Below are 20,936 nucleotides of genomic sequence, written 5' to 3' on the forward strand. Positions count from 1 at the left end.
AATTATGTATAAATCATCATATATTATGATACTCAGATGTTTAATATTCAAGGATGATGATACAATTCAATAATTTTCATTCAGTTTAGCAATACACAAAAGTCTCATTGCATTGATTACATGGATAAAACTGCCGTCCAAACCATTGCTTCATTATGCACAAAGTACCTCATAAATCTGCTTTAATAATTTACAAAGCTGGTACAATAATTTTTCAAAGTTACAGCGTTATGTATTATGTTCATTTAATTGAGAACATGTCTTGTTTCCCTTCTTGACATTTAAAAAAGAGAGTCCTGACCTTTGCTCAAAATAACTTTCCATCCATATGATATTAATTATGAAGATTTCATTACAATTCATGTACACTGCCGAAAGTAGAGTTTTCAGAAAGTTCAGAACTAAAAAAGGCAACCTGTCGCTTGAGGTGCCTTTTCTCCCCTGGCTGCTCACACAGTTTGACATCAATATTGGCATCGCTGAATGAGTCTCCTTTGGTTTCCTCCACTGGACATTGTGGTCGTGATAACTTTGCTCTCTTCTGCATCATTGAAATTCCAGTATTTCCAGGCTTCCGGGCTGGGGAGAAGGTTTCTTTTACTATGCAATAACAAACTGCAGACAAAAAATTCTTTTTGAAGTTTTCATTCATAAACGCATACACAAAGGGATTGCAGATGGAGTTGAAAAAGCCAATTGTTTGTGCGACAGCAAAGACCATCTTGATTGTGACATCATCATATTCTTTTTCAAAGTTACCTGAAATAGAACTGAATTTTAGAACGCCGGCTGACTATCAGGAAAATAAAAAAACCACTTATCATGTGATGTTGTCAGAGGCAAAAGGCATGTAAATATCTGAAGACAGCTTGGGGAGAGGAATCTGATTACCCAGAAACAAACAACCCCATGATGACCTTTCTTACATACACAGTGTGGTGTCCAGTGTATGTTACCGGGCCCACAGCCTTTCAACTAAATAATTCAGGTGTCATGTAAATTAGAAGCCTTTCAAATATTCACCACACTGCAGAAAATACAGTCATACAGAAAACCATTCGAAGTCCTGCCTTACCAGGGAGAACTCCTTGAAGCGCCAGCTGAAATCCCAGGTATTAAATTAATGAGGTGGGAGTCGAGATTGTAAAAAGATGCCACATTGTCCCCCTTAGGAAGATTGTGGATGTTTTTCTTTATTGTGTGCGACAACTAAAGTACACTTATTTATCAAAGCGTGTCCACACACAATCATCCACCACACCGAAGGTTGGCAGTCCTTCAGCAGGAAAGAACCAGACTGAAGGCTTGGTATCTAATTAAGCCAGTCAATGGCAAGGGGTTGACAGCTGCTCCTGTCTACTCTAGCAGGAAATGGCCCGGAAAGTGACCAAATGAGAACGCCAGGTACTCACTGTACTCAACCATCATGTGAACAACATGGAAAGGTGCCCAGCATGCAGCAAAGAGAGCCACCACTGTCACCATCATAACGACAGCTCGCTTCTTCTTCCTAGACCCACAAGAGGGTATTGTGTTGGTTCACTTTCCCGTGGAAACGTGCGAGACAGCAAGACTGGAATAAAAGCCGAGCTTAACCCACTCCAACACAACTGCATCACCACCTCTTCCTGTATGTTTCACCCATGCCTCCGCCGTCCTCGTGGGATAAGCATGCTTATGGTGTGCACTCATTGTGGGCCTGGTATTCCCACCAGGTTACTGACATGGATTATGTCTTTAGTATTCAAGCAAATCAATGGGCCAATCAAAAGAGACACAGAGAATGTTCTGTGATTTGCAGTCAGATGGCTAGTAATGGATGTACTTTGGGTTTGGATTTAGGAGTCTAAGTTCAGTGACTTTAATTCACTGTGCACTGAAAATCACTCATGTTTGTGGTAGCAAAAAAATCAATATTTATGAAATACAGTAAGCTTCAAGGATAGACTTAAAACTCTGGTTTACCAGGAATTCAAACTAATTTCTTTATTCTTCTTATAAGGTTGACATACATCTGCACTAGAACTACATATTTGCTTTATATTTTAAAAGTTCATACCTGACACCTCTCTTTTCAACTCAGTAGCTCTCCCTCCTCCTCCACCCCCCAGCCCTACCCCACCCCCACCCCAGGAAAGGGACAATTTAATAAAAATTCCCATGCTCTGTATACAAACATGCCACTAGAGGGCGGTACACATTCGTGATTCAACTAAACCCTATTAAATCCCTGGAAATCAGAACAAGAGGCATTGACTTGCTTCCATTTGAATGTTCAATAAAGATTATAAAGTAGATCTTCTGTATAATATGTGTAGCATCGTAGTCTTTTTAAACTGGCTACTAATGAATAAAGTCAGAAAGATAGCTGCTACGTTAAAATTAATTTTCAACAATACTCATTTAATGTACATAATACGCTCTGGTTTAAAAATATTTTTTATACATTTCATCTCATGTACATTAGCACCATCTTTGAGTAGCAGGAAGTAGGGATGTCATAGTAATCATAACTCTGCTACAAAAATCATTATGTAACTGTATATAGAAAGAAATGTGGGGGGTGGGGACAAAGATTAGGATCTGTGTCACATGGCCAAAGTGACCGGGAGAAGAGACCCCATTGGACCACATAGCTATGACACTGGTTCATCGTTCTTTTTGCAGATTATATTTATATAGGGATGAAAATCTAACCATGATCTTAATTCTCTTCATAACCCCAACTTCACTTCTGATTTAAGGACTAACGATTTTGATCTAACTTTCTGCCACACGTTAAACTGCAAACAGCTTCAAGGGTTAAAACACTCTCAACTGAGGCGGCTATGACTACATTACCCAAGAGTCCTGGCACCCTTGACAACTGCCCCTTCTACTACAACCAATTAAAACATCCTACACAGAGCCGAGCAAACAGACCTGGCTATTTTGGACATCTCTTTCCCGTGGATGGTTCGAAGCGCTGAGCTGTCTCCCACTCTCTTCTTGATCCACAGTTCATAGCCAATCTTGCTGTAGAGGACAAGCATCACCACAAGAGGCAGGAGAAAGAGGATGACGAGGATGAAGGTGGTGTAGATTCTCTGGTGCATGGGGCTGGCCCATTCTTCCAAGCAGCAGACATGCTCTTTTTCGTATAGGAAGTCATACTTGATCTTTATGGTAAGAATATGTGGGTTACAAGGACCAGCAGTCAGCACCAGAAATAGCAGTGTCATTGCAGAACACCCTCTGAAAGACTTTCTGTGTTTGTCAACAGCTATTTCGAATGCGAACCACTGCTTCGCCGCTATGTTGCGGTAAAATGCAGTTTTCCACTCACCTGTGAACTTTGAGCTTTTAGGTTTGAAATGGAATCGAGGTCTGTGCACTCGCCTTTTTTACTTCTGGTCTTTCTCAGCCTTTAGTCCTACTTCTTAAAACGTGGCCGTCAATAATGCCACGTGCTCTCTGCTGTCTGCTTTAATACTAGTTAAACTAATATATTTTGCTTTCTCACTTGTTGAAAAAAGAAACATACTTGGAGAGTCACCAGACTTCCTTTAAATAATACTGCTAATAGAGACATGAAAAAGGCAATGTAGCCTTTGAATTCTAAGGCAGTTGGGAAATGGTCAAACTATGGCCAACCTAAAATAACCCAAATGGCCTTTGTTAGCTGACTTATTAGAACTATTCTTGGCAGACTCTAAGCTCAAACAGTATTAACAACAACAGTAGGACTCATTTCTAGGTCACACTGAACCCTTAAAGCATATCCAAGGGACACATCTCTCTGTGACAGGAATGGAAGCGTGAGGATTTTCCAGGAATGCTGTCCTCTGTGCAGACTGGATTTTCAGGTTTGAACATAGTTTCGCTTTTGTTTATGTGCTTACGGGCAAATTTTACCACAACCTTCAGTAGGGATTAAAAAGGCAAGAAATTCCCAGTTCTGGTCTAGGTGTTCCTGACAAAAGTAACTAGGAATGGTATACACTATTGGAAAACTAATTCAAGATCTGCACTTCCCACGAGGAGAGGTAAAGCCACAGCCTATTCCGACTCCATATAAATAGGTCCCACAATGACCATAGGGGTCCTGGAGTAACAAAGCCCTATGCAAGTCTCAGATGGGTTCATGTAGCTCTGAGGACAAGCAAATCTCCAGGTGTAGTTTAATTCAGAGCTCTCTCACATGTGCTACAACCCTACAACATATTCTGCATTTTATTATTATTATTATTGTTATTATTATTATCATTGTTATTTATTTATTTTTCTCTTTCTTCTTCTTATATTTTTACACTCCCGATTTACCCCCTTCCTGGTCCACCCTCTGACTGTTCCACATCCCATACCTCCCCCCCTTCCCATCTCCACGAGGATGTCCTCACCCCACCAGATCTCTAAACTCCTTGGGGCTTCCAGTCTCTTGAGGGTTAGGTGCATCTTCTCTGACTGAACCCACACCCTGCAGTCCTCTGCTGTATGTGTGTTGGGGGCCTCACATCAATTGGTGTGTGCTGCCTGGTTGGTGATCTAGTGTCTGAGAGATCTCGGGGGTCCAGGTTAACTGAGACTGCTGGTCTGCTTACAGGATTGCCCTTCTCCTCAGCATGTCTAAACATACATTTCTTCAAGATTTTGCTGTTTAAGATGGGGCCAAGGGTTGAAAAGGTATTCTGGGTCTGTGGCCCCTCTTCTGTATCACTACTATGAGTTACATTTCTGCTCCATGCAAATCTTACCGTGGGCACCAAGGAAAGAGCCAACTTGTCACGGATACTAGTGAAGCTCCCTTGACTCGGGTGTCAGCAACCCATGGAGAAGCCTTCTGCTTTCCCCAGTGCTAGATGTGTTTGTGCTTAGTGTAAAGGCCCAGTGCAGGGGGAATGACATCATGGTGAGGGCTGGGAGGGGACACAAGTGTGACAGTGTTCATTTGGTCACCTTTCTGCTCCATCCCTCTGGCAACTGAGACAACCGAGGGGTTAGAGTACAGTGAGAAATGCGATGGTCGGCCATGCCTCAAGTCCCATCATCTGAGAGAGACTTGGGTTCCTGTGTGCTCATGCACACACTAATAGTGCTCAGGAATGAGGTGGCCATGGGATGTACACTAATACAAGAGAAGAAGCAAATGTGATTGGCCGACCTGACAGTGAGCTTGGTTTTGTTCATTGGATTGTACAATAGACACTTTCTACCAATGAGTCACAAATTTAAGGTAAATTTAAAGCACACCCTGGATCAATGCTTCTTTTCATTGTCATACCTATTTGTTTCTGACATAGACCTCAAGATTGGAATGTGTCATTTGGGAAAGAGCCCATTGCTCTACACTCTGATGGTGAGGAAGGTGGCCTCAGCAGAAAGGAGCTGGCCATGTTTGTGGTGTATAGAGGGCTAAGGAGTAGACAAAGCCAGAAGCATTGGGTGTCTTGGGAAAGCCCAGAAGAGAAGTGTCAATCAAGAGTCAGAGTGACACCCAGAGGCACTGTTTCCAGACCATATCTCCTTCACAGGCTTGTAGGAGAGAACGACTCAGCTCCACAGAGGGGCAGAGACACCTAGAAGGCAGCCACAACCCTTTATGTGGTTGGGATCAATGTCAATTCAAGCTGAGGGAATCACCAAGTTTTAAAGTGACTGTATGAACTCAAGAGACGAAGGCGGTGGACTGGACATTTTGTAACAGACGTAAGACTGTTCTGTGTGGAAAACGAGCAGAGACCTTTAGCAAACTGAATACCGGCAGAACTGGTGTGGCTGGACATCCTTAGATAGCATTTCCTAAGTCTGTAACACATAGAGTTGCTCTCTGCACACAGTTCAGCTCACTCAGGACTCAAATCCTAGAACAGAAACCAGACCGTTAGTGAAATCTATCTTTACTTTATGGAACACTTGATGTTCCTTACTGCTGGGTGTGGCAAGCCTAGTAAAATTCCACATTTGCCTTTCTGTTTACAAAAGTAGAAAAGAGAACAGAAGGAAGACAACAACCCCACAGGAAGACCAACAGTGTCAACTAACCTGGACCCCTGGGAGCTCCCAGAGACCGAGCCACCAACCAAAGAGTACACATGGGCTGGTCCGTGTCCCCAGTACATGTGTAGAAGAAGATCGTCTCATCTGGCCTCCATGGGAGAGGATCAGTGGGTAGTGCAGGGGGAGGGATAGGGATGCTGGCAGAGACAGCTAAAATTAAAGGCTACTGGAGGGCGTGTACAGGAACTTAGTACAGCAGCAGCCTTCTTAAGTGATGTACATATATGAAGGTGATCCAAATGAAACCACCAAATGACGGGAGTCAGCGGCAACTGGATAGCTCTCATCAGCAAACGAAGCTTCCAGTAACCAATCGCATGATAGCCAAAGGGGTCCAGGGGAACCCCCAAATAACCCAGGATGTTACAAAGGCTCTATGTTTTCCTCCAGAAATTGATGGTAAGGCGGTGTTGCTGAACATAGCACGGATGTAACCCATTGAACACTGCGAAGTGGAGCTGTGCTTCCCTAGAGCCATCACCCCTACTGTCCACAGCTCTTGGTACCAGAAGCAACTCTACATGTACCAGAGGAGACACAAACTCCAACCCAGCTACAAGCTTGTTGATCTACAATGGTGCCCTGTCTACAAGATACAGTAGGGCAATGATGTCACAACGCCTGTGAGAGTAACCAAGTGATATTTCCGTTGGCCTAAGGCCCACCCACGAGATGGAATCCATACTCAATGCTATTTAGGGACTGGAAAGCCCAGGAACCTAGGGAAATACAAATGCTACTATTCTACAAAAGGATCGTAGCAATAAAACGACTCTCGATGACCTCTTGCTGTACTCGTAGCTTAGTGCTTTGCTGCGCTATCATCAGAGAAACCTCCTCCTGCAACAGATGGGAACAAACACAGAGACCCACAGCCAGGTAACATGCAGAGAGAAAAAGACCTCAGAGCACTCAGCCCGTAACAGCAAGTTTCCATCAAATTCCTCCCCTCAGGACTCAGAGAACCCTGGGGGGGGGGGGAGGAAACAGAAAGAGCATAAGGGCCAGAGAGGGTAGAGACAGCACAGGAAGAAGCCCTTCTAAACTGCAGCAGGGCAGATGCACACACAAACTCACAGAGATCAAGGCCTGCTCAGGGCTTGCCAGGGGCTGCACCAGTTTGGTGTCATGGAGCTGGAAGAAGTGGAATCAGGTACCCAGGGGCTGTCTCCAATTACTAGCCACTTGAAAGTGAAAAATTAGGATTTTCCCCAAAGGGAGTCTCCCTGGGGGAAACAAATGACTCTCAAGGATAGAGTGGCCAGCAGGAGTTGGCCAACAGAAATCCAATTCAACAGCACATTTAGAGGTTTAGTGTCTCATAATGTCTTGTTGGGTATGTATGTAAGTATGTATGTATATATATACGTATGTATGTATGCATGTGTGTATTTGTATCATATAGGTTTTGCTTATATATTATGGCTTCTGTTTTGCATTTTTATAAGACTTCTGGTTGTGTAAGTGAGTGTAGTTTCCATGCCTTTTCCTGTGCCTTTTGTTTTGTCCTACTTCAAATTGTTGGGGTTTGGTCCACCTTATTATATTTTATTATTATTCCTTAGATGCCTGTTTATTTCTAGTGAGAGACAGAAAGGGGCGGATCTGGATGGTAGGATTGGGATGGGGAGGAACTGGGAGAAGTAGAGGAAGGAAAACTTTAATCATTATATATTATATTAAAAAATCTATTTTGAATAAAAGAAAAATACAGAACAGTCATTGGGTTCTTAATTATGTCAAAACCTTAGAGCAGTCTTGGAAGAGCTTGTTCAATTTATAGCAAAATGGAAAAATTAATATTGGACTATATTTTTAAAATGTTAAGCTCAAAGTCTTAGCAATACAATATCTAGAGGAATTAAATAAAGTGGGGAAAACGATTTTATTTCATTTGGGAGATTTCCGGTGGAGGAGATGAGATGATGCAGACCCGCCGAGATGCTCTTGAGGGGGTAATCGTTACAGATGAGGGGTGTGGAGAAGTACCTCAGTAGTACAAAATGCCACTCAACCCCGTGTACCTCAAGTCGTTGCACGTGCCACATGGGTGATCCTACAATGATGGCCGCCAACCAGACCACGCCTGCAAAAATGCAACAGTCATCAAAATTCGGTACAACGCAGATACGCTTAACCCACCGGCTCTCTGTCTTCAGAGTGCCTTATGATACAATGCCAGCTAGATTTTCATAACAGAACTACGCTGCCCTGTTTATTTCACGTGACAGGTTAGTTAAATTTGCTACCTTTGATGGTCCTGTCAGCTGAGTGCTGTACACCTAACTATTATAAATTCAGACCACCGTGAAGCATCATAAGATTTTTGAGGACTCAAAGACAGTTACTAAACACGGATGATTAATCCATTACCATTCTGACTGCAGGGTATTGCTTCACATTCACCATTTTAACAAGATCTGTTGTATTCATCTTCTTACTTACGTCAGGGACAGGGATGGCGAGGTAGACATCTAGAATAGCCCGGAGAGAGTGGAACATGTCTGAAGAGCTCCTCACTGCTCTCAGACACTTGCAAGTTCTACGTGAACGATCGGGAGCCCACCTCAGCACAACACCCCTGCTCTCTGCTTCCCTCAAAGCACAGTTCCCACTCGGCATTAGGACTTTCTTGCTCTTGTACGCTCAGAGCTTTCTCATCTCAGGGTCAGATGAATGTTCGTGTGGAAATGCCACTGGTAGGCATCATTCATTAGCTAAACGTAATGCTTAAAGATTGAAGACGTAAACTGTGGTGATACATTGTCCACAGCGACATATTTAAGTATTAGGGTAGCACTAGAGGAGAGTTGATATGGGTTAGCACAGAGAGGGCCAAGCCCCTCAAGTTACACAGGAATGCTAACACAGAACAAGTAACATGCTACTCCAGCTGTACACATATGGCATTACCCTATAACAAAGAATGGCATTCATACTTCAGGTGGTACAGTGACAGCCTCACCTAATGTTACAACTTGAGTCTTGAATGGACTTTGTCCACTGATGGACTGGTTGATGAACGGATGACTGGGAACTAGAGTCTGGTTGGGAGAAGTAGGTGACTGGCATCGGACTTGTCCCAGACCGTTTCTGTCTGTGTGTATGATCTGCTATGAGGCAGGCCACTGCTCTACCAAGGGTCATGTCACAGTGTTCTGCTTTCTTGCCCAAAGGCCTGGAAGTAACAGAGCCAAGTGGCCACGGACTGGTATCTCTGAAGCCATATGCAAACACAAATTCTTCCACTTCCAAATTGTTAAGATCAGATTATTTTTGTCAAGTGACAAATAGTGGCTCACATACCCAAGATTGTGAAAGCCCTTCGGGTGGTGTACTGCCACTTCATTTTAAAAGGATGGACGAGTCCTTGGTGCCTCTCTACAGCAATGCAGGTCATGGTGAGGATTTCTGTCACAACAGCAGTGGACTGGACAAACGGCACCATCTTGCAGATGAAGGCACCTGCAGCAAGGAGCAACCCAGGTCACGCAAAAGCTACATTGTAAGGTCTTACCTGAATCTTTGTAAGTGTCACCGATCATTAACCAGGAGCTGCTGCTCAGAAGCCTCAGGACTAGAACCACATCATAGATGCAAACTAGTGGACAAAGTCTAGTGTTTTCGTTTTTACGGTCCTAAGGGCCATGGCATTGAACATAAGACAATGGGGCATGGTAAGACAGTTTGTGTATGAAATGGCACACACTCCTAGTTCTAGGACGTAGGAGACTGGGGCAAGGCTGTTGAGAGAATCTGAGGCCAGTGTGGGCTACATAGCAAAACCATGAGTTAAAAAACCAGGAATAAAAAAAGGCTGTGAGATTATTATTTGCAGAACAAAGTTGGAATGAAATGGTCAACTGGAATATAATGTAAGACAAAATAACCTTTGGTCTTTCTTTTTTTTTGGCTTTGGGTGAAATCATAACAAAGAAGTAATTCTCATCAAAATTCACTTTATTAATCACTCCCCAGTTTCTCTGTGCAAGCACATGTGTGTGTGTGTGTGTGTGTGTGTGTGTACATGCATGCACACATGTGTTTTCATGTGCATGGATACGGATGCACATGAGTCATGGAGGTCAGAGGACCACCCTGCGTGCTGGTCCGTGATGTCCACCTTGAGGTAGGGTCTCTTCTTTGCTCGCCACTGTCTATGTTAGTCTACCTGGCACACAGGCTCCTGGATTCTTTTCCCACCTCCCATCTCCCCGTAAGAGCATCAGGTCATCGGCACTGAATCCTGACTTATGGGTTCTGGGGATTCAAACAAAGGCCTCACACTTGTGCAGCAAGTTCTCTACCCACTGAGCCCTTTCACAAGTGTTTTCTTCTTCTTCTTTTTGTATTTTTAAAATTGAAAATAGATTTCCCCCCTACAATATTGTGATTGTGGCTTCCTTTCCCACTAGTCCTCAGAGTTCTTCCATCCCATCCGCACCCACCCATTTTCTGTCTTTCATTAGAAAACAAACAGGTGTCTAAGGAATAATTAAAATAAGACAGAAAAGAAAACAAGTTAGAATAGCGTGCAATAAACAAACAGAAGACCTAAAGAAAAAGCATAACATCATATAGAGGTAGATGTACAGAAACATACATTTGCATACATGGGAATCCCTAAAAAACACAAAATCAGAAACCATATTCTACATACGAAGAACTTTTAAGGTAAAAAAGCAAAACAAAAACAACCCCCCTGACTCAACATTAGAAGACAAAGACATTCAAAAGATGCCATCGAGTTATGTTTGTGTTGGCCATCTATTGCTGGGCATACGTCACAATTTTAACTTTCTTTACTTTTCTAATTTAAAAGTCTCAAGGTGATGGGCAAAAAAAAAAAGCTTCCTTTTATTTTTAACTAAAAAAAAAAAAAAAGAGAGAACTGCTTATCAGCCCCTCCACCCAATGCTTGGCTCTGGGACAGTGCAGACATTGGTTGACAACCCCAGGTAGAGATCCCCACACCTTTCTAACGGCCAGCCTATCTGTCACCCCACCCATCCCTTGGCTACAGATCCTTAGGAGTCCGACTGAATCCCCAGAGCCATTTGTCTGCCTGCCAAACAGCTAGTCAGTCTCCTATGCCAACCTTGAACTGTGGATTTTGAACCAGAATTCCAGAGCCAGTCCTCCTGCCTGCCCACTGCCGTCAGCCACCTCAAACAGATTGCGTTTAGGACCAGGTAAAGTCTGACTAGAACCCCAGAGTGGTCCCAAGACTGAAACCCCGTCATCATTCAGCTAGTCCACTAGCTAACAGTTGTTTCTACCCTCATGTGTTTGGCATCCCTAAGGCTTGTCTTGTCTAACTGCTACAGCTGGACTCCATGATTTCCCTACATCTGACCACGCACCAAAAACCAGCACCAGCCTTTACACATTTCACTGTTTGGTTACTTACTATGCTGTAGTGAGTCAGCTACGCCACATCTTGTATGTATGTGACATTTTACTAAAATATAATCTTTGAGTAAAATGTTACTGTTAATCCTTAGTGTTTTGCCAAATTTTTTTTTGTCAGAAACATTTTTTATTTCTTCAGTGAGGTAGTTTATAAAATATATCAGAAGACATTTTTAATGAGATGAACATCATCAGTATATTTGTATAATAATTCCTTTCATTACTATTTTTATCATTGTCACCACGTTGTATGTGAGTACATGACATGGTGCACACATGGACAGAAGACAGCGTTTGGGCTCAGCTTTTCTCCTCCACCATGCTGAGGCAGGACCTCTTCACTCGTTTCTGCCATGTTGCATAGTTCCTGGTAGCTGACCTTGAGCTTTCTTATATTCTGGGATCACATATGCATGGCTGACATGTGCCTTTTATCCATGGGCTCTGGGACCAAATTCAGGCAATCAGACTTGTGTGCAAAATTTTTTTTACCAGTGGAGCCATTTTGTTTTACAATATCCTATTTTACAGTCTGTTTGAACTATCCGAAGGTTAGACAGTTTTCAACACAGTATTCCCTGCAGTGTTATTTCATTATAAATATGTTCATTCTGTCCTCATGATCAGATGGGGCACACATCACCCTGATTCCAGACTTCAGGGTGCATCCTGAGCCTTACTTAATGACTTAGGGACTCTGAGCTTCAGATTCACCCTTCATAAAAGAGGATTGTTAGTACCCTCCACCCTAGGCCTGTGTATTTCCTAAACGATGTAAGTACCCAATACATGGCTTGCTTCTTAATGAATGACAGCCGTTCTACTTGGGGACAATGAGGCTGAAAGAAATGAGGCCCCCATAGACTACTTGGGGCGGGTACATTCTTTTTGGATAAACACTAAAAAAGCTCTGAACTGACAGACTCATTTCCCAGTGGAAAGATTCTATAATCCATAGGACTTGACTACAGTGGTATATTTACTTGGCTGTTTACCGAAAGCATGAGGACATGGAGCCAAGCCGTCCCCATTGACAGCTTTGGTTATTTGTGTAGCCAAGCTACGTGACTTTGCTGTCTACAACCTGACACGCCATCTCTTTAATGGGCAACTTGAAAATTTGTACCTAGCCTCAGTTTTATGATCTCTGATGTTTACTTTTTTTCTGTTTTGATTTGTTTTTCAAGACAGGATTTCTCTGTGTAGCCTTGGCTGTCCTGGAACTAGTTCTGTAGTCCTAGCTGGCCTTGAACTCACAAAGATCTAGTTATTGGTCTCTTCCTCTCCAGTGCTGAGATTAAAGGCCTGAGCCACCACCACCGAACAACTGTGTGCTGTTAATAAGCCCAGGAAGCACTGTCTCAACTTCTGACATCGTTCCATGAACTTGGTAAAAGTTCTTGACAGTAGCTCCTTGATTTTAATGGCAAATTGCATCTCTCTGTCTCTGTCTCTCTTTCTCCCTGTGTGTGTGTGTGTGTGTATGATGCATAATTTGTTAGAATGTAGCTGTGTTATTTTTTTTAAGTGCGCAGGGTACCCTTGGCTTGTCTACTCAGTTATCTTGACTTTTTTCAGTTGAGGGCTTTTTTTTTTTTTTTTTAATATCTATAGACTAGAAACAGAGACCTACTTGTGCATTCACTTAGGAATCTCACAACTACACTGAACTGGAAGCTGTAATACATATGCAGAGGACCTGGTGTAGGCCATGAGCATGCTCAGTCTCTGATTTCACATGAGCTCCTATAATGACTGAACAAGGCATCGCACTATAAGTATAGCAGAATATCATTAAGAGTCATTTTATCCCTACTTTTTCCTTCTTCTTTTAGATCAGTAATATTTGGATTTACCCTAGGTCCCTGGGCTAACTAATCTCAGGTTTTTGGTCACCCAAACAGTGTTGGGTTTGAGATACATCTCATGGAATGGGTCTTAAGCCAAATCAGGTCTTAGTTAGATACTACTTAGGTGGGCACAAGCTTTGTGCCACCATTGCCCCAACACGCCTTCAAAACAGTAACATATGGCCATATTGTAGCTAAAGGGTGTGGCTGGCTCTGTATTTATGCCACTTGTTTTGATAGCATGCAGAATACCTTCCTATACCAAAGATGCTGGCACACAGGAATAAAGGCTCCATGTAGACGCCGGCTTAACCTCTCCATTCAATACACATTTGTTTTCAGCCAAAAGGCCTTGCTGTCAGTTTGTGGAGAACAACCTGTTATTGTCTTGGCAACAACGGGGGTTGTTTGGGGGTTTCCATGGGATCTCTTTGAACAACAACTCAATGGGATGTAACCCAATCCCAGTACTGGAAGCTTTATTTTGAGACAAGAGATGTTGAGTTGGGGCTCTGTCTCCCCCATTATTTGGTGATTTCATTTAGATATCCTCTGTGTGTGTGTGTGTGTGTGTGTGTGTGTGTGTGTGTGTGTGTGTGAGTGTGTGTATTATTCCAGCATTAGGAAATTTCAGAGGCAGAATTAGAGAGTAGTAACATCCAGAGCTGAAGTATTTTTGACCTTTCAATGTAGGTTTACTGTCATTTTTGGATGTCATTTTGTGTAAATATGACGAACCTCCCCCCACAAGACCATCCAGAAGCTAAGTTTCCATCTCTGTCCCAGAGATCATCTGTGCAGCCATTGTAGGAAGAGGTCAGGCCTGTGTAGAGCATATGTCTCAACCTTTGGTCTCAAGCTTTAATCAAAGACCTCAGGTAGAGAAAGTAAAGAATTTTTTTCTCTCCAAGCCCCTTTAATTACATTTTTTTTTTTTTTTTTGGTTCTGTAACAACAACAACAAAAACAGTGTTTGAAAAAAAAATTGGTGTTAAGGGAGGAATGGGTTAATTTTGGCTTACGGTTCTGGGTTAGACATTCCATCATGGTGGTAAGGCCTTGAATCAGGAGTGATTCTATCTATACTTCCTCTGCGTCTGCAGCCAAGAATCAGAGAGCAAGCAGAAGGTTGGCTCAGCCTACAACCTCAAACCATCCAGAGCTGAGTCGCTTCATCGAGAGAGGATTTTTCTACAACAGCTACCAAATAGCACCCCTAACAGGGGACTGAGTGTTCAAGCACACAAGCCCGTGCAGACTGTTCATAGCCAAACCACAACGCCCTCCACAGAAGTATGATGCTCGGACCCCATACGCAGAACTGGCTGCACAGTTGTTTTCCAGTCACTGACAGAGGAAATTAAACGTAAAAAATTAACTTAATCAAATCTCTTCCTTAGGCCAAATAAGACTTTCAGACTTTCCCGATGAACATGCCTACCAAATTTCTAAACATTGATTTCTCTGTTAGCAAGGATTATCATGAAATAAGAATGAGGTGCATTGCAGATTACTCTAGACTCACTCACGCACAGGGTAGAAAACCCTTAGTAGCTTCAAATGACATTGACTTATAACTAAGTTATGGAAGCCAGTAATGCGAACTGAGTCAAGACAGCTGCCTTCTTGGGGTCCTAGGACTGAAGGTATCCCTGGGCCTGTTTTAGCTTCGAGAAGTTGTCTACATTTCTTGGTTTGCTACTCAGCATTATCATGTCTTCCTTTTGAGACAATTTTTACATCTCCTGTCTGCTTCTGGACCTCCTGTCTTCCTTTCAATGTGGTATTTGTTAGTTACTGGAGCCATTCCAGAATATCTAGGGCAACCTCCTCCTTGGTAGATCGTTACCTCAATCAATATTGGCAAAGTTTCTTTTATAGTGGAAGGCAGTAACCATGGGTTGTAGCAATTGAGCAATGGGAGTCTCTAAAATATCACCACTCTATCAACACAATCATTTAACAGTTTACAGCTACACTGAAAAGCGACCAGTTTCACCCAGAGCAATGTTTAAAATTTAGGGCAACATCAGTAAAAATACCATGCATATTTGTTTAAAGTTAAAAGTGTTAGTTTTAATGAGGACAAAAACCTAAAGTTCCTCTTACATAACTAAATCAGCTCTGGGAAAAATGCCCAAACGAGTGGGAAACTTATTCTATGTAATATTTAGAACAGTTAAAGAGTTTTGCAGTAAACACTGTTATGGGATTAGCCAGTGAGACAGCATTTCAAATCAGCTACAAGGCTGGAGGAAAATGAAGTAGCACCATAGATCTATGACCACATAAAGGGTGAGCGGTTTCACAGGAGTATAGGAGAGACATGAACAAATTTCAGACTATATACGAAACACACTGCTACAGCAGCCTATGAGAGGTGACCTGTATAAGAGAGAGAGAGAGGGAGAGGAGGAGGGGGAGAAGGAGAGGTGGAGGGTGAGATGGAGAAGGAGGGAGAGGGGGAGGGGAGAGGAAGAGAAGGAGAGGGAGAGGAAGAGGGGGAGAGGGAGAGGAAGACGGGGAGAGGGAAAGGAGGAGGGAGGGAGAGGGAGAGGAAGAGGGGGAGAGGGAGAGGAAGAGGGGGAGAGGGAAAGGAGGAGGGAGTGAGAGGGAGAGGAAGAGGGGGAGAGGGAAAGGAGGAGGGAGGGAGAGGAGAAAGGGGGAAGAGGAAGAGGAGAGGGAGAGGAGGAGAGGGAGAGGGAGAAGGAAGGGGAGGGGGAGAGGAAGAGGAGGAGAGGGAAAGGAGGAGGGAGGAAGAGGAGAAAGGAGGAAGAGGAGAGGGAGAGGAGGAGGAAGAGGGGAAGAGAGGGAGAGGGGACCAGAGACAGAGAGAGATGAAGAGAGAGGAACACAACAAAATGGTAATGACAATCCACTATAAATTTAGCACTGTGAATCTGAGAGTAGAAAAAGAATGAGAAAGAAGGGAGAAAGGGAGGAGAATGGAGATGAAGCATTTTGGTAGAGGAAAAAGGTTAAATGGAACTTTTAAAAGCCACAACCCAGTCTGACCAGCCAGTGTGTGACTGCACGAAGTCACTACCAGCCATGGTACCAGGTAGTCAGGCTCTCTTCTGAACAGCAGGAAAACACTGAGAAGTCTAAGACCTTGTCCCGATTCCAGGTCCCAAGCACTGCTCCCCATGCTTAGCTTTATGCTGGAATAACATCTGGAACCGGAGAAGAAGGGCTTTGTGTGATTCTAAACCACACAGTGCCAAATGTAACACCAATGTTAGTTTATATTTATTCATTACAAGTTTTAAAAAATTTGACCTTGCCTTGGCCACAGCTAGGACTGGCATTTACTCACTTTCCCAATAGCCAAGAATGGAGTATGAAATCCTAAAAATATAGACTAAAGAAGAAGATGAAGCATACATATCACTAAAAAGTCAGGTTTAGCTTTTTATTTTTCTCTTTTTGAGATTATAATTTAATTATATGTCTCCCTTTCTTTTTTTTCCTCCCATACACTGCTCTTAACTCCTTTAAATTTATGGCCTCCTTTCCCACTAATTGTTATTGCATATACATATGTATATACATATATGTTGCTAAATATAATGTTCAGTCTGTATAGTGTTAACTGTATGTATGTTTTCAGGGCTGACTGTTTTGTACCAGATAACCATTTAGTGTGCACTTTCCCAGAGAAGGCCACCTCTCCTGTCCCCAGTTTTTCTCAGTTGCCTGTAGTTCCTTGTGTAGGGATGAGGCCTTGTGGGGAGAGGAGCACAGTCACAATGCCAGCTTTCTTCCTGCTGAGTTCCATTGCTGCAGCTTTGGGTTCCACTTCAGTTTCTACACGACTTGTCTCTTAGGTTTTTGAGCGTCTCACTCTAGCCTAGGCTGACCTGTGGTCATGCCTTTGCCTCCGCCTACTGAATGTGAGAAACACAGCCATGAGCCACCACACCTGATTTGATTTGAGGTAAACTGAGACTTTTTTCTTTAGAACCAAACAAGCACAAATATAATGTGTATCAAAAATAGGTGTGACAGTTTGAACGACAGTGGAGACATAGGACTTCAAAACTGTGCTAAGCAATTCAGGCTTAGATAAACAGTTAATAAATGGGACCTCACGAAACCGAAAAGCTTCTATAAGGCAAAGGACACCATCAAAAAGGACAAAATGATGATTTGCAGAATGGGAAAAGCTCTTCACTAACCATACAACTGATAGAGGGTTGATACCAAAAATATGTAAAGAACTCAAGAAAATAGACATCAACAAATGAAGTAACACAATTAAAATTGCGGTACAGTGCTAAGTGGAGAATTCTTAGCAAAGGAGTCTCCAATGGCTGAGAAACACTAAAAGAAATGTTCAACATCCTTAGTCATCGGGGAAGGTCAAATCAAAGACTCTGAGATTTCATCTTAGAGTCCTTTGACTGGCTAAGATCAAACACTCAGGTGACAGCTCATGAAGGCAAGAATGTGGAGCAAGAAAATCCCTCCATTACTGGTGGGAATATAAACTTATCCAACTACTTTGGAAATCAATTTGGCAGTTCCTCAGAAAACTTGGAATAGATCTACCTCAAAACCAAGCTATTCCACTCCTGGGCATATATTCAAAAGATGCCTCATCATACCACATGGGCACGTGCTCCATTATGTTTATAGCAGCTTTATTTGTAGAAGCCAGAAACCGGAAATAACCTACATGCCCCTAACTGAAGAATGGATACAAAAAACGCTGTTCATTTACACAGTGCAGTACTACTCAGCTATTAAAAACAAGGGCATCATAAGATTTGCAGGCAAATGGATGGAACTAGACAATAACATTCTGAGTGAGGTAACTCAGACCCAGAAAGACAGACATGGTATGTACTCACTAATGAGTGGATATTAGACACAAAGTACAGGGGTAACCAGGCTATAGCCCACAGACCCAGAGAGGCTAAAACGATGAAAAGCCCAGGGGACACTTGAATCTCACTAAGAAGGGAAAATAGATTAGATTTCAAGAGTGGGTGGAGGGAGGGGACGAGGTGGGGGAGGGGTCAGGATGGAAGCAGCCATGGTCATGAACAGGGAGGATGGAGGAAGAGACAAATGGAAAGGGGGAGGGTATCCCTGGGAGCTAGAAAACTGGGACAAAGGAAAATCTCAGGAATCCATGAGGGTGACCCTAGGCAAGACTTCCAATAGAGGGATTGTGACACCAACCCAGCCACAAACCTTTAGACCCACAATTTATTCGGTCTACAAGATGTGCAGGGGTAAAAGATGGAACAGAATTTGAGGCCAACCAATGACTACTCCAGCTTGAGACCAATGTCATGAGAGGGAGCCAGCCCCTGATACTATTAATGATATTCTGCTATACTTTTAGACAGAAGCATAGCATAACTGTTGTCAGAGAGGCTTCTGTTAGCATGTTAGCATTCCCTCTAGTCTCCAGCCAACAGTTACCTAGCAACAGCCAGGTAGGCATGGCTTGCTATATAAAGGATTGTTTTTGGCCTCTCTCTCTCTCTCCCCATCTCCCCCTCCCTCTCTCTCTCCTTCCCCTCTCTCAGGCCTTCTCTGGCCTCTCACCCCACAATGTGCTCCCAGCCAACCTTCCCCCCCTGTCTCTCCTCTCTTCCCTCCCTCTTCCCTTCTTTGTCCCCTCTCTTTCTCTGCCTCTATTCCCTTCCCATGCCCCTAAATAAACTCTATTTTATTCTAGACCTGTTGTATGACTGGTGCCTGGCCAGGAGGATGCTAAGGCACCCCCCGCCCCCCACTGCACTATCCTGTGCTTTACAAAACATCAACTTCACTCAGCAACCAATGGCAACTGACACAGAGACCACAGCCAAATATTAGGCAGAATTTGGGGAATTCTGTTTAAAGAAGGAGGAAGGATATCTTGATATGTGATTGGCATCTGTGGAATGCATCCCCTTTTCTAAGGAGGAGAGGAGGAAAGGTGGATGGGGGGATTAAGAGGGAGTGACTGGGAGAAGAGGAGGGAGGGGAAGCTGTGGCTGTCGGGATGCAAAGCAAATAAATAACTCAATTAACTAAAATAATCTACGTTGAGACTGGAAGACTATGGGGACTTTTGAAGTTGGGCTAAATACTATCGAAGTCTTGTATTATAATGTGGCCATAAGCCAACAGGAATGTGGAACGTGGTTGTTTGAATGAGAATGGCCTTCTAAAGCTCCTATATTGGGATGCTTGGTACCCAGTAGAATTATATTGGAAGGCTTAGGAGATATATCACCATCAAAAGAGGTGTGGGACTCTTTCTGCCTCATGGTTGTGTTTCAAGACGTAAATGTAAGCTCTCAGTTGCTCCAGCAACATGGCTGCCCTCCTGCTGCTGTGCTCCTTTCCTTGAAGATCTTGGACCCATGCCCTGAAACTATAAACTAACTTTATCCTATAAATTGCCTTTGTCAGGATGTCTCTTCACAGCAATAGAAAAGTAACAAAGACAAGATGAAATTCCATTCTTAGGTATATCATAAAGGTAAATATAGCTAATTTCTAAGTCGTGCCAAATATTGTTATAGTAACAAGATGATTGATACTCATTGATTCATTTGGAACACTTTTATTGAATTTCCTATCTGCTACTGACAACTTCCTACGCTGAAAATACATGTTGGGTTTACAATTAAAATGTGACATTAGTTGCAAGATTCAGATAACTTGTTTTTTTCAGTACTGAAAATCGAACTTGAATTTTGAATAATGCGTTCGCTGCATTAACCAGTGGGTTTGGCATCTTGCAAACACATTACACTTACTAATTCTGTTGTGGGTCACTTAAGCTTTAAAAAAAAAATCCACATCTTGCTCAGCTCTTTTCATTTCATTAGATCCTAGGTTAATTGCTGTAAGTTGGTCTGCACTAACTTTCAAGGTTGCTCCCCCACCCCTGCCGTCTTCAAAGACAGCCACAAGCCAGTCTTCTCCCAAGCACGGCCGGTGTTTCTCAGAACCCGGTAAGAAAACCAATACTTGAATCAGGTTCATCGCGGCACTTAGATTAGCTTTTGACGAAATGAAATTCCTCCTCATAAAATGCAAATCCTTGATGGTTTCTAGATACCGCAGTAAGGAAAGGTTTTAAATTAATGCAGTGTCATTGAATGGGCTATAGTCACGTGTCTGAGTCGGTGTAGAGTCTGGGGAACAAGAGCCTAAATGTGCGGCTCTCTGATCAGGGCCAACTAGTTACCAGGAATGCATTTTCACGAGGGTTTCTAAGGCAAAGGTCGTATCAAACGTCCATTACAAAAACTTTCCTTTAAGTTCCAAACCAGCCATCTGAGCTTAAAACCAACACCAAGGGTCACAAGTCACCATGGTGATGGAGTGGGACAGAAGCAGGCAGGAGGCAGGAGTAACCGAAGGAAGAAACCTTCCATTTCTACTGCAGTTAAAAATCCCCGACAGAAACAGGTCCCTCGGGTTCAAACCTGCAGACCAACACTTCCTAAGGAAGCCGAGACAACTCGTTTGCTGTAAGAAAATGTGAGACGGGAGGACAAAGGCCACAAATCTCCGCCATCACAGGCTTCAAGCCCTTCGGACCCCTTCCTGCTCACACGGAGAAATGCTGCTCCGCTCTTTAAAGCTGGAGCAGGAGTTCCGTCATCTCCGGAGTTCCGAGCCGCT

The 20,936-nt window shown here is 43.1% G+C and overlaps 1 protein-coding gene across 1 annotated transcript in view; it reads right to left on the reverse strand.

The window, feature by feature from the left end:
• Window positions 1-352: 352 nt before the first annotated feature.
• Window positions 353-20,936, reverse strand: part of LOC308430196 (pyroglutamylated RF-amide peptide receptor) — a gene marked incomplete at both ends in the record, with an annotated part of 32,926 nt that continues 12,342 nt past the window's right edge. Inside the window, 5 exons of the mRNA XM_080929326.1 lie at window positions 353-759; window positions 1,413-1,510; window positions 2,923-3,158; window positions 8,061-8,122; window positions 9,343-9,501. Coding sequence (XP_080785452.1) covers window positions 353-759; window positions 1,413-1,510; window positions 2,923-3,158; window positions 8,061-8,122; window positions 9,343-9,501 — 962 coding nt within the window. The remainder of the gene's footprint in view (window positions 760-1,412; window positions 1,511-2,922; window positions 3,159-8,060; window positions 8,123-9,342; window positions 9,502-20,936) is intronic.

This window comes from Micromys minutus (genome assembly GCF_963924665.1).
Source record: "Micromys minutus genome assembly, chromosome: 15".
Lineage (NCBI taxonomy): Eukaryota > Metazoa > Chordata > Mammalia > Rodentia > Muridae > Micromys > Micromys minutus.